At 48.0% G+C, this 14,447-nt stretch overlaps 1 protein-coding gene across 1 annotated transcript in view; it reads left to right on the forward strand.

Annotated features, from left to right (window-relative positions):
- The window catches only part of NOP58 (NOP58 ribonucleoprotein), a 32,698-nt gene that overhangs the window by 11,662 nt on the left and 6,589 nt on the right, over positions 1-14,447 (forward strand). The window contains exons 6-13 of the mRNA XM_015414632.1: positions 249-313; positions 2,284-2,418; positions 4,410-4,555; positions 6,096-6,222; positions 7,279-7,442; positions 8,493-8,627; positions 11,811-11,872; positions 14,200-14,339. Coding sequence (XP_015270118.1) covers positions 249-313; positions 2,284-2,418; positions 4,410-4,555; positions 6,096-6,222; positions 7,279-7,442; positions 8,493-8,627; positions 11,811-11,872; positions 14,200-14,339 — 974 coding nt within the window. The remainder of the gene's footprint in view (positions 1-248; positions 314-2,283; positions 2,419-4,409; positions 4,556-6,095; positions 6,223-7,278; positions 7,443-8,492; positions 8,628-11,810; positions 11,873-14,199; positions 14,340-14,447) is intronic.

Consider the following 14,447-nt stretch of genomic DNA (forward strand, 5'->3'; position numbering starts at 1 on the left):
TTACCCTCTAGCTGCGGCCAGAGCCCGCATTGTCCAATGAAATGCATACAGATATGCACCTGGCTTGCTAATAAACGACAAATAAATCAACGGGGGGATGTTCTCTTGCCATCAGCTGCGATGCCCTTGTTGATTTCGAGAAGGAGATGGGAAGATAACCTTGCTGTGTCCGTTAACAAATGTCTGACAAATGGTGTTTCTCCTGGGCAGTTACTCGTGACTTCTTTGTGTATGTCTTTTGTTTTCAGCCTCTCGCGGTACAAGCTGAAGTTCAGCCCCGACAAAGTCGACACGATGATCGTCCAAGCGATTTGTGAGTACAGTCGGCAGTGAGTGCTTTTCACGGGTTTCTCACAAGCAGTATGGGCTGTGCTCGTCCCTACCGCGCTGTTCAAGTTATGCATAACCTCATTCCTTGCCACTTTGTGCTTGGCTCCGCCTCCTGTGGCAGCCATAAACATAAAATAAGAGTCTGCTGAGGAGCCAGGGCCCATCAGTAGGGAAGGCCTTGCTGCTTGAACCCTTTTGCCACACCCCGCAGTATCTGAGGTTGGGGCAAGCAGTGGGGGAACCCAGGAACCACCCCCAGAAGGGTTTCAGAGAGATTTGGAGATCCATCCAAGATCCAGGTGATCTTGCAGCAAAGCTCTTGCTCCCCTTTCCTTGGGGCAAGGTCGTTAATGCAGGTAGTGGATCTAACATGATGGCCATGGAAGGCTTGCAGCTGATTTATGGCAACCCTGAAGAGTTTTCAAGGCAAGAGACATTTCAGAGGTGGTTTGCCATTGCCTGCCTCTGCATTGTGACCCTGGGCTTGCTTGGTGGTCTCCCATCCAAATACTGACCGGGGCCAATCCTGCTTAGCTTCCGAGATCTGGCGAGATCGGTCTAGCCTGGGCCATCCGAGTCAGGGCAAAACCCTGGTGCCCTACGTAATACCTTCTGCAAATGTTGTGATGCTTAACCTGGGTGGGAGGATTCATTGGTGCATTGGTTTGCGTCATAGTTTGGGCCCTCGCAAAGCAGAAATATGCTCAGGTGGTAAAGCCTGAAAGACTTCTTCTGTTCTGGGGGCTGTCTTTTCAGTCTCCCCAAATTCACCCAAGATGATTGACATGCCATGATATGATTTCAGTTGAGACTTCCCCTACGTTGTCAATGATGGAAATATGTTGACCTGAAAATGATGATTTAATTCAACATTTCGTCACTACCACTGAGACAACATCGGGAGGGGAGGGGCTCGTCAGTGCATTAGACTTGAGATCAGAATCTGGTAACAAACTGTACATGTATTATACAAACAATAGTAGCTTGCTTAAATGAATTTTTTGTTTCTATAAAGGCTCATCTGCAGCTTTTCAAAAGAGAGTATTTCCCATCCATTTTGTTTTTTTGGGGGGGTTGTTATGTGGTTCCCTTAATAATTGAATAATATATTAGGAAGTCTGACTGAAGCAACCACATAAAACAGGTCTCCAGCATATAGCACCCATAGACACCTGCCAACACCTTTCTGGTCTGCCACTGAGTATATTTAGAATGTGGGCGGGGCCAAGTGGGGCTTTTGTGCAGCAGGGCTTCTGATTGGCCAGTGGGGATCTAATTGGCTGTGCAGATTAAAAGGCGCCCTGTAAAATAGAACTTATGTCTGAAATGTTGAAGAGTTACCGTGCTGTTCAAGTTAATGCATAACCTCATTCCTTGCCATTTTGTGCTTGGCTCCGCCTCCTGTGGCAGCCATTTTGTGGTTGTGCCCACCACACTGTAAGAATCCCAAAGGGGCCCACAGGCCCTAAAACTTTGAGGATTCCTGACATAAAACCGTTAAGAGTCTGCTGAGGAGCCAGGGTCCATCAGTAAGGAAGGCCTTGCTGCTTGTACCCTTCTGCCACACCCCGCAGTATCTGAGGTTGGGGCGAGCAGTGGGGGAACCCAGGAACCACCTCCAAAGAGGAAGTACTTTAGCTCCCAGGAGGAGGAAAAGGCAGGACTGGGCCCCAAGGATACCTAAAAGGGCAGGTAGGACCACAGACTGCCAGTATTAATCTGGGGAATAAAGGCCTCCTTAGGAGTAAAGGCCTGCTCACATGTAGGCCAAGAGAGGCAGAGAGTGGGTGTGATAGGAGGAAAGGGAATAAAAAGGCTAGAAAGGGAGGGAGGAGAAATATAAAGCATTACGGGAGCATTTCCACATTCTTGGTTGTTGACGTTTAGAACGAGGTATAACTTTTCAAGGAATACTACTTGTTTGTACCAAAAGGAAAATTCTGTTTCCCACAGCCCTCCTCGATGACCTGGACAAAGAACTAAATAACTACATCATGCGCTGTAGAGAATGGTACGGTTGGCATTTTCCTGAACTGGGCAAAATTATCACCGATAACTTAACGTACTGTAAATGCGTAAAGCAGATTGGTGAGTGAAGCTGAGTTCCTCTTGATCAACTGGAAAGTAATGGATGCCTTTCACTGTTTCTGAAATTCCACCGCCCGTTCTTTTCTGAGCCGAGATAAAAAATCTACAGAGGGCCAGAAGCATCCGTCGATGCAGTCAAGGAAATCAGTTCAGTGGAGAGCCACTGTGGGGTAGTGGTTAGAACGGGGTCTGTGGGGGCCATAGTGCTCACTGACCTTTTCTGAGCCGAGATAAAAAATCTACACAGGGCCAGAAGCATTCGTCGATGCAGTCAAGCCACTGTGGGGTAGTGGTTAGAATAGGGTCCGTGGGGGCCATGGTGCCCACTGACACATTTTCTGGCACCCATCAAGTGTTTTTAGGAAGTGGGTGCCCAGCAAGGCTTCTGATAGGCTGCTGGAGATTCGGTTGTCTGTGCAGATTTTTAGAAAATGTTGCTTTGGCAGTAGCTGCCACCACAACACAAGGATCTATGCTGTTACTGAAGTTAAGCTGTGGCAACCATTTTGCAACTGACTCCACCTCCTGTGGCAGCCATTTTGTTGCTGCGCCCACAATTCCATGTCAAAATTCCAAATGTGCCTGCCGGTTCAAAAAGGTCGGGGCCCTGGGTTAAAATGTTGGACAAGGATCTGTGAGAACCAGGTTCAAATCCCCACTCTGCCAAGGAAGCTCGCTGGGAGACTGTGGGCCAGTTACACACTCTTGGCCCTAAGCTACCTCACAGGGTTGTTGTGAGGATAAAGTGGAGGAGAGGAGAATGACGTAAGCCGCTTTGGGTTCCCATTGGGGTATAAGTGAAGTGAATAAATTCAGTCCCCAGAATTTATTATTTGTATCATCGCTGTTGCTCCTGCTCACGTTCTGCCGAGTTCACATGCTGCTATTATGCAGTGAGAGATACCAGGAATGTTTGGGCTTCAGTTCTTCCATAATACAGTTGTAAGTAGGTAGAATTAAAGAGCCAGTGTGGTGTAATGGTTAGAGTGCCGGATAGGGATGGGCATGGACTGCATTTTTGCGATTCAGTTCATGGCTGAAACATGAACTGATATGAACCGGGAGGTTGGTTTGTGAGCCATTTAAGTTTTAAACACCTGCTTTCTGGTCCCCACTGCTTTTTTGTTCCCCAACACTCAGCTGTTTTTCTCAAAGAGCAGAAAGCAGGGATTTAAACCTGTGCTTTTTGCTCTGCAAGAACTGCCATGAACTGCATCAAAATTTGCGAAAGCTTGTGGTGGTTCTTCAGCTCTCGAACATTGCTTTGCGAACCATGAACTGGCCAACATTCGTGACGAACTTTAGTTCATCAGCTGGTTCGTGCCCATCCCTAGTGCCAGACAAGTGCTGGGAGACCCACATTAGAATCCCCACTCTGCCATTAAAGCTCAATGGTTGACTGCGGGCCAGTCACTCTCTCAGCCTAACCTACTTCACAGGGTTGTTGAGAGGATCAAATGGAGGAGAGGAGAACAATGTAAGCCGTTTTGGATGCTCGTCGGGGAGAAAAGCATGATATAAATGATGTAAATAAGTAATACATAAGGTTTGGGGTGTCCCATGGATTTCATGAGGGTGCCAAATAGTTGATCAGGCAGTCATTCAAACACAGCTGGGAAATGGCTATTTCAGGTAAATGTCACAAGGGAGAGAAGTTGTCCCAAAACTGCGACTGGTTCTGGTTTTTCTTAGGCTTGAATGGGTTTGATCTGCCAAAATGAGCCTGCTTATAACTTTGTGACCATGGGATATTGTGCTTGAACAGAAATTTTATTGACTTACTCACAAAATGTATATGCTGCCTCTCTAGAGATCTGCTTGAGGCAGCTTATGGTTAGCAAAACAAAACCTTTAAAACACAATCAGTAAAAAAAACAAAACCAGATCACCACTGTTAAGAACAAGCCAGGATGTAATATGTGTGTCATGGGGGGGGGGGATCTTCACTCCTGTCGTTTCCCCTGCTTCCTACTTCTTGTTTTCCTTTGCAGGAGACAGAAGAAACTTCTCCAGTTCCGATCTGTCGGATTTCCTTCCTGAAGATGTCGAAGAGGAGGTGAAAGCCGCCGCCGAGATCTCCATGGGGACCGAAGTGTCAGAAGAAGATATAAGCAACATACAGCACCTCTGTGACCAGGTGATGACGGTGTAGCGATGGGAGGCAGCTTGGACCTTTGCAGCCCCCATCATCGGTTAAAAATCAACGTTTCATACAAAGCCCGTATTGCTTCCTCCTTTTTTCCACCGGCAGCCAATCCACAATCCATTCAGCCATTGTGGCGCCATTTCCTTTGCTGGGAGTTAAATCTGTTTTAAGCTATAAGTACCCCAGGCTGGCCAGCTTGTGGATGAAGCAGTTAGTATTCATAGTTGAGTATTTTGGGAGTTGACCCCTTTCTGTGTCTGAAAAGGCCATTTTTGAAAGGGTTTCTAGTCCGCTGTTTTTGATGGCTGTGATGAATTTGCCGTGTTGGCTCTCCTGATGTGTATAAGCCATGAAGGTTGTACAGTCACTACCTCTTCTGATGCCATCTTAAATAAGTATTTTTAAAAATATTCAGAAAATGAATCTGGTCTGACTGAACACTTTACTTTCTACCCCGTTTTCCTGGGATCCAGAGACATGTGGCTATTACATACCTGCAAGTCACAGTAGAGTATGTTTCCTTTACATCTGTAATCTTTATGGAAAAGAATGAATCTCATTTTTAGGTTCAGACGGGGATTCCTTGTGGAATTATCAAACAACCCCCATTTGCTGCTGTTTGGGACATTAATTTTGTGAAGACAAACAAAAGCAAGAATGCCAATACTAAACAGATTAATGACTTTCATTCCAACTACCGGGTGTCATTATACTGTTCTATACAAAATAAAATATCACCAAAATCATCAAAAACTTAATTTCATTTTTCTGAATCCATTGCCTGCCCTAAAATTTGTGTTCTCTGGTTGCACTTTGTGTTCCATTATTGGAGGGAGAAGTTGTGTTTCTGGAAGGAGACACATGAGAGCCAGTGTGGTCTAGTGGTTAAGAGTGGGGGACTCTGATCGGGAGAACCGGGTTTGATTCCCCACTCCTCCTCCACATGAAGCCTCCTGGGTGGCCTTGGGACAGTCACAGCTCTCGGAACTCTCTCAGCCCCACCTGCCTCACAGGGTGCCTGTTGTGGGCAGAGGAAGGGAAGATGATTGTAAGCTGCTTTGAGACACATGAGGCCTGCTGGGTGGCCTTGGGCCAGTCATGGTTCTCTCTGATTCTCTAAGCCCCAGTTACTTCACAAGGTGCCTGTTGTGTAGAGAGGAAAGGAAGGCAATTGTAAGCCGCTTTGAGACACATGAGGCCTGCTGGGTGACCTTTGGCCAGTCACCATTCTCTCAGCCCCACCTGCCTCACAAGGTGCCTGTTGTGGGGAGAGGAAGGGAAGCCAATTGTAAGCCACTTTGAGTCTCCTTAAGGTAGAGAAAAAGCAGGGTAGAAAAACCTACTCTTCTGCTTCTTCATAGTTCTTCTTATTTGGTGTTCATTCTTGCTTGGCCAGCTAACTGTGTATTCCCATTAAGTGTCAACAAAACATAAACGTTGAATTTGTATATCTGCCATCTGGCGTTTTCATGCATTCCTTTGGCAGTGTTTCCTTCGTGTGAGGATTGACCAGCCTTGTTATTTCTTCCAGGTGATTGAGATCTCGGACTATCGAGCACAGCTGTATGATTATCTCAAAAACAGAATGATGGCTATCGCGCCAAACCTTACAGTCATGGTGGGAGAACTAGTTGGAGCAAGGCTTATCGCTCATGCAGGTATGATGGACCCGGAACTGCCATGTTGTGTACTTACAGCTACCGAATAGTATCTCACTGACGAGCTTGTGTGTGTTTACAACACCAAAAGGCTCTCCTTCGTAGATTGAGACTAGCCTTCTGGCATGTTAAAATGGATCGCGCGCAGGAACCCACAAGTACTCGCAGGAGCCCAGAAGTAGTCAGTGATGATTCTGCTTTAAAGTTTGCCTGATTTCGTCATAGAATATGAAGGCAACTCTTAAGTCACTACCTCTTCTGAGACGCTTCTGGTGCTTCACCTTGTGCTCTCCCGTTTTCGTTACGGGCTTATGTGGCGGACGGTGGCTAGAAAGGTTCTCCAATGGCTGCCACCACTCTGGTCTGGGTCTCCTCGGGAGGGCCCAGCGCACCCACCCGACCCCTTTATACAATACTTTCCCAGTAGGTGTCCCCTTATAAGTGACCGGATGAGGCGTGAGGTCCCAGGCAGAGTAACAAACTATTTTTATTAAAGAGATTTAACAATAGCTGTGATTCATTAATGTGTAGGAACAATTGAGCACGGTAAAAGTAGGTAAACCAACCAAATGAGGAATCCTAACGTGTCTGACTACACTGTACCTAGCCTTCTCTAGGTACTTGGCCTCAAAATAACTCACCCCTTTTGGATGAGGGATCCCTCCTCCTTCTGCAGCAGCCTCACCAGCTCTGCTCCCTAGGAGTGAACCCCCCTCCCACTCTGGGCAAGGCCTTTTATCCCTTCTTCCTAGGCACCACCCACTGCTCCTCTGCTGGTGTAAGTTTTCCGTCCAAATCCCCTGTTAGCCAATCACAAGGTCCAGAGGGGACCTGGGAAATGTAGTCCTTGATAGCTACTCCAATATAGGCTTCCCTGGAGCCACTAGGCCTCCCTAGAGCCTGTAGGCCGCACCACTATAGGCCTAGGATCATGACAGCTTATGTTGAGGGGATGTGGTGAGGCGTGGCAATTCACACTATTGAAGCTCTTGTCAGGGACCTATTCTGTAACCTGATAACTCTCAAATGCTGATGTTAGATCTGTTTGTGCCACAGGTTCTCTGTTAAATCTGGCCAAGCATCCAGCTTCAACCGTTCAGATTTTGGGTGCTGAGAAGGCTCTCTTCAGAGCACTAAAGACTAAACGCGATACCCCCAAGTTCGGTCTGATTTATCACGCTTCCCTTGTGGGGCAGACGACAGCCAAAAACAAAGGAAAGGTGAGTTGCTGACGTTTTATCAGCTAGTCTTCTTTCCCTCAGAGACTGCTTGAAGTGTCATACAGCGAAATGTGTGTGAGACAGGTTTAATTTGCCATGATCCCCGAAGGGTGAGTAGCTGAGGAACCATGTTCTGAAAATTTGGCTCAGCTTGTCAGGATAACTTGTGGGTCTCTGCTCTACTGCTTTTGAACACATCCCCTCTCTCTTACCAACAGCGTTTACCTCATGGCCTTCCAGACCAATGTTCCTTTCCACAAGTGAGCATGTGGAGCAGGGGTGGGCACCGTGGTGTCCACCGACATTTTTCTTGTCACCTGCCAAGTGTTTTTAAAAAGTGGGCCGGGGCAGGTGGGGCTTTTGGCCGGCAAGATTTCTGTTTGGCCATTGGAGATTTGATTGGCTGTGGAGATTTTTAAAGAATTTTGCTGGGGCAGGTAGGGTTGCCAGGTGAGGCCGACAAGTGGGCGGGGGACTTGGGAGGCTCCAGGAGAGGGAACTCTGAAGCAAGTTCCAGGTGAGCTGCTGTCGCATTTATTCCACACATTTATCTAAATCCTTGTGTTCGACTGCCTTATTTGATGCTGGGGTTGGGGGTTATAGGCTGGGCTGACCTCTCCCCCCCTTTATAAGAGCTGGGGCCACAAGTGCAGAGGACCTGACTTACCCACAGCCCTCATTTCTCAGCGACTGGCGAGGGGGGGGGATTAGAGACAGCACGGAGCAGCTGTAGGCCGGACCACCTCTAAAGAGGTGAGGCCGGCCGCAGGGGCAGCTGGGAGGGACCGGGTAGCATGAACAGTGGGGAAATAGGCCCCTCCCCCAACCAGTGGACCTATCGGTGGGTCTGATCAGGGTGGGGGAGGAGCTCGACTGGGCAAAAGGGGCTTGCCTCCCAGCCCGGTCGCCCTTCCTCTGTTTGCCCCCAATCCGTTTGTAGCCAGAAATTGCCTTGGTTCTTCCTTCCAAGCCGTGTGACCTGCAGCCTCGTGCCAAGAATGAGTTATTGCCATGGTCTCACCATGGGCCTTCTGACCCTCTCTTCTTCAGATCTCCCGGATGTTGGCAGCCAAGACCGCCTTGACCATTCGTTACGACGCCCTGGGAGAGAACACCAGTGCCGAGATGGGGGCCGAGAACAGACTGAAGGTGGAAACGAGGCTGAGGCACCTGGAAGAGAAGGGGGTGAGGCCCTAAAACTAAAAGGGGACAGACATTGCGGGGGGGTTCTTAGAACTGCCACCTCAAGGTGTGACTCTGAGGGCAGGCAGGACAGTTGGGAGATAAATCCCTGCAGCTGGCATTTGGGGGGAGAGTCCTTTTCCATGGTGTGGTGTGGATTAATTTTTTCTGTTTTACAAACTTTTGTTGGTAATGAACATAACATAAGAAGAGCCCTGCTGGATCAGACCAGTGGTCCATCTAATCCAGATTGTCTCACACAGTGGCCAACCAGTTCCTCTGGAGGGCCAACAACAGGGCACAGAGGCCACATGAACAGTGGGGAAATAGGCCCCTCCCTCAACCAGTGGACCTGTCGGTGGGTCTGATCGGGATGGGGCAGGAAATTGCCTTGGTTCTTCCTTCCAAGCCGTGTGACCTGCAGCCTCGTGCCAAGAATGAGTTATTGCCATGGTCTCACCATGGGCCTCCTGACCCTCTCTTCTTCAGATCTCCCGGATGTTGGCAGCCAAGACCGCCTTGACCATTCGTTACGACGCCCTGGGAGAGAACACCAGTGCCGAGATGGGGGCCGAGAACAGACTGAAGGTGGAAACGAGGCTGAGGCACCTGGAAGAGAAGGGGGTGAGGCCCTAAAACTAAAAGGGGACAGACATTGCGGGGGGGTTCTTAGAACTGCCACCTCAAGGTGTGACTCTGAGGGCAGGCAGGACAGTTGGGAGATAAATCCCTGCAGCTGGCATTTGGGGGGAGAGTCCTTTTCCATGGTGTGGTGTGGATTAATTTTTTCTGTTTTACAAACTTTTGTTGGTAATGAACATAACATAAGAAGAGCCCTGCTGGATCAGACCAGTGGTCCATCTAATCCAGATTGTCTCACACAGTGGCCAACCAGTTCCTCTGGAGGGCCAACAACAGGGCACAGAGGCCAAGGCCTTCCTAAGAACAGAAGAAGAGCCCTGCTGGATCAGGCCAGTGGTCCATCCAGTCCAGCATCCTGTCTCACACAGTGGTGGAGGGCCAACAACGGAGCATGGAGGATGAGGCTTTCCCCTGAAGTTGCTTCCTTGGCAATGGTATTTAAAGATGGACTCCCTCTGACCATGGAGGTTCCTTTAGTCACCATGGCTAGTAGCCACTGATAGACTCATCCTCCATGAATCTACCTAATCCCCTTTTAAAGCCGGTGGTCATCACCAATGTTTCCTCTAAGCTGTGGAGTCCTGTGAGCAAAAATCCTACTTTGTGAGCTACTGGCATTAAAGTTGTGAGCGAACGATTTGGCTACTGCATAAATTAGTCTGCTCTGGAGCCCTCCTTCCTGAGCTAAGACAAAAATGTGTGAGATGGAGGCTAAAAAACTGTGAGCTAGCTCACGCTAACTCAGCTTAGAGGGAACACTGGTCATCACTACATCCTCTGGCGGCAAATTCCACATTTCATTCACTCGCTTTGTGGAGAAATATTTCCTTTTGATCACGAAGTGAACATGAAAGCTTCTTTCCCCACCATATCCCTTCCTTTCACAGTAACATCACCATCCAGTATCACAGCACTGACTGGCTGTCACCACCACAGATCTCGCACAATTAACTCCATGATATCACTGTGTTTTGGGCCCTTATAACTGAAAACATTTTTTAAACCGGAGGTGTCGGAGGAGCAAACTTATGTGGCACAAACCCCTTCATTGAATTGCAACACATTGAAATGTCTAGAATTGTACTTCTGTGCAACACTTCGAACGATTTCTCCCGTGCTGAGATTTCTGGGGCCATGCACCCTACCAAGCCGGTGAGGTGTGATTGTGTGGTTGCAGCTGGGAGAAGTGGGGAGCTGTATTGCGGGCTCACCCTAGAGGTTCCTGAATCCTAACACTAGGCCCAGACTTAGATACGTATCACCTTGATTGTGGCCCTGGCCTGAAGGGGAGTCACTGGGCTGCCCTTGTGATCCGGATGCAGACTGGGGTTCAGGCACTGTGTCCCCCTTTCCTCCTGAGTTGTCGAGATTAGTTTCCGAGACGGGGGTGTGAGGGAAAAATCCAGGCCGGCAGTGGCTGGGGGAACCTTAATGAATCATCTTTGCTGGAGTGGCAGAGAGCCAGTTTGGTGTAGTGGTTAAGTGCGCGGACTCTAATCTTGGAGAACCGGGTTTGATTCCCCACTCCTCCACTCACAGCTGCTGGATGACCTTGGGCAAGCCGTGGTTCTGATAAGAGCTGTCCTTGAAAAAGAGTAGAGTCAGATCTCTCTCAGCCCCACCTACCTCACAGGATGTCTGTTGTGGGGAGGGGAAGGGAAAGGAGTTTGTAAGCCGCTCTGAGACTCCTTTGGGTAGTGAAGGGCGGGGTATAAATCCAATCTCCTCCTCCTTCATTAACACATGGGACTGTAGCCCTACAGCCTGAAAAAGCCAGTGTTGCTACCTTCGACGAGCAACAAATGTCGTTTTGATCCTCACACGTGCTCCACGGCCTCACAGCCATATTATCATGTGGTCCAGGGCCAGCCTTCTGTATTTATTTACTTCATTTTGTCCCCTGCCTTTCTCCTCAGTGGGGACCCAAAGCTGCTTACGTCGGTTTCCCCTCCTCCATTTTATCCTTGCAACAAACCTGTGAGGAAGATTTAAGAGGCTGAGAGCGTGTGACCAGGTCCAGGGTCACCCAGCAAGCTTCTGTGGCACCGGGGGGGGGGTTGGAACCAGTTTCTCACCAATCCTTATCTGATACTCTTAACCACTAAGCCACACCATCCGTCTGCAGACATTGCCGTGACTGGCCAAATAATTCTGGAGGGGTTTTTACTGCCTCAAAATGAAGCGGTCTGGAGGATTTCCCACCAAATGTGTTTCTTGGTTCCTGTGAGTGGACAACATTTTGATGTAAGCTCTCAGTCAAAGCTCACTTCGTCAGCAGAAATGGAGATCCGTCGAGTAGAAACGGAGATCTGAGTCTTTTTTTATCCCGCTCAGAAGGTGGGAGGGTTGTTGTAAAGAATGGTTGTAAAATATGCAAAGGTACAACACGTATTATCCTCGGCTTGGTTTAAGCAACCCTCCGTTAACTGGAAGCGTGTCTTCTCTCAGACTTGCTCACGCCAGTTCTAAGGCAATAAGGGATGTGTAGTTCGAAGCTGTTGTTGGTGATTTGTTCTCCGTAGCTGTGGCTTTTTCTTTCCTCAGATAAGACGAATTAGTGGCACAGGAAAAGCCTTGGCCCGGGCCGACAAATATCAGCACAAGAGGTGGGTGGCTCAACTTTTCTTCACCTGCACAGGTTATCCATGTTCAGAAGCCATGTGTCTCTGATGCCCATATAATGGGGACAGATGGGGGTCTGGAAACATCAGATTCAGGGTCATCTCTCTTTCTCCATTCTCTTCAACTGCTTGCCCTTTTGTGTTGACATATATTTAGTTTATTTATTAATTACATTTATTTAGTGTATATATATGCCCACCTTTTTTCTCAAGCATCTCAAGACCCCAGCAGTCTAAAAGCAGATGGACAACTAAGGGGGGGGGGGTAGATTGGCTAATACCATGAGGCAACTAGCTTCATATCTTTTTGGGGTTTCCCCCCCCCAAATACAGTGCAGTATCCCCTAGAGCACAATGGTTCATTTTCTTTCAGTCTGCTGAAACAAAGAGGCTTAGATTAAAATATACGATACAGTTGTTGCTTTTTAATAAGATGAACATTGGGTGTGTTCAGACGGCATGCTGAGAGCGGTTTAAACTGGTCCAATTCTGACGCAATTATTTTTACTCTAGATAATCGCAATCACACGGGAGCGTGTGTTGGGGTTTTTTCCCCTCTCCTTTTCTCAGTTTGTGCATGCGCATAACTGTTCATTCGTGGAATTGAAAAACTTTATCCTTGCACATGCGCAGAGCCACTAGGGCAAATCACGGATTTCGCTTGACAGTTCTGCAGAGCACCGTGATTTCACCACATTGACAGAAGTCTTCCCTTTAAACGTTTTGCCCGAAACTGGCCTCTTTGGGATCCTGAACTCAAAACTAGTGACCGTTTAAATGTTGGTTTTAAAAACGCAGGAGCGGAGCTCTGCTTATGCGCATACTGCCAACACAAAAAAAATAGCGGCCGAAAAGCGGAAGCCTCGGGCTTCCGAGCGGGGAGGGGGTTTAAATCATCGGAAGTGGCTTGACACTGGAGGAGCAATCACATGGGGAAACTACGGCTATAAACGGGAGAGCTGAGAAAACATCACTTTGGGACCTGGTAACAAAATACTCCGGGTTAAAGGGGTTTTGAGCCGGAAACCCACAGCTGGGGACAGGAAGCAGATGTTGACTGTGTAATGACTCTGTGATCGTGCAGATAAAATCCGTACGACACGAGATCAAACAGTGCATCTGAATGCACCCTTTGTGTACCTTTTGATATATGGTGATGCATGCAAAATAATCTGTCCTTGTTTCTCAAAGAAAAGAGTCTAAAATCACTTCGATAGAGAAACATTAGAATTAAATATAAAAATGTTACAAGTTAGCTAGTGGGAGGGGGATCCCGTAAACTCCCCCCCCCAATTGCCGACCCTTGGAGCCCTGTGGTGGCAGTGTCTAGGAGCAGCTCCCAGCACCCGCAGCTGCCTCCACAGGGCCCTGAATGGCCGACGGCTGCTCCCAGGCTCCACCACATAGGTTAGAACAGGAGTGGCCAAACGTGCTTGATGTAAGAGCCACATAGAATAAATGTCAGATGTTTGAGAGCCACAAGACATGAACAGATATTACACACATGTTTTTATTGAAAGAGATGCAAATTTGCTTTTTTATTAACATTAAATGAGACTGCCAAAAATAAAAACAAAAGGGGTAAAAATAGATATTGATAATGATACTTATTTGTCCAATGGGGGAGTTCTTTCAGAATGCATTTAAAGTTGCTTTTTTTTTCTCCTCCCCCCCCCCCCACCTCAAGCCTACCCAGGGAGGGGAACACTGGCTTGGGAAGGAAAGGCCAATCAGGGAGGCAGGCCTCCCCTTCACTTCCCCAGCTGCCCTGCCGGGAGCCACACAATATGTGTGAAAGAGTCGCATGTGGCTCCTGAGCCACAGTTTGACCACCCCTGAGTTAGAAGGAAGCTGTGTTCTCTGCACAAGTGCAGAGAACACTACTTTACTTTTCAGGCAATTTTTTTTTATTTTCAGATTTTTCTGCAACAACTTTGCTGAAAAATCTGTTTAGCCTTCATATGGCCCCATCTGCAGATTTAGCTATCCGCAAATGGGGGGCACAGGTGGCTTTTAGAATCATGCATGCACTCTCTATAGATAAGTGTATTTATTCCAGGACAGAGGTATTAGTCCTTGACTCCTTTCCTTCTTCCAGCCTGTCTTGCCCAGCGTAGATCAATTTATGTACAAGAGGTTTTCTCCCTTTTGTACTCCGTGTCTTTTCATGCCATGGGCACTATAGAATTGTTAAATGGTAGCATCTCCACATACGTCCAGAATAAAAATAGCAGCCGTAATCTTTATTTTCACCTCTGTGTACGAGATCTGCGGTGCCCTTCGCTCAATTTGCCTTCTTTCATCCGTTCCAGTGAGGTGAAGACGTACGATCCTTCCGGGGAATCCACACTTCCTTTGGTCCCAAAGAAGCGGAAAATCGAAGTGGGAGAGGAGGAGGAGGAGACGGAGACTCCAGTGAAAGCAAAGAAGGCGAGAGTAGTGGAAATCAAAGGTTAGTTGCTCTGGAGGAGTGTTCTTTGCCTACAAGAATCGATGAGCGCTCCCAGCTCCTCTGCAGCCCATTGAATCCGCAAAACTATTTTAACTCTCTTCTGTTTGT

This window comes from Gekko japonicus, unplaced genomic scaffold, assembly GCF_001447785.1.
Source record: "Gekko japonicus isolate JY-2015 unplaced genomic scaffold, Gekko_japonicus_V1.1 scaffold855, whole genome shotgun sequence".
Taxonomy (NCBI): domain Eukaryota; kingdom Metazoa; phylum Chordata; class Lepidosauria; order Squamata; family Gekkonidae; genus Gekko; species Gekko japonicus.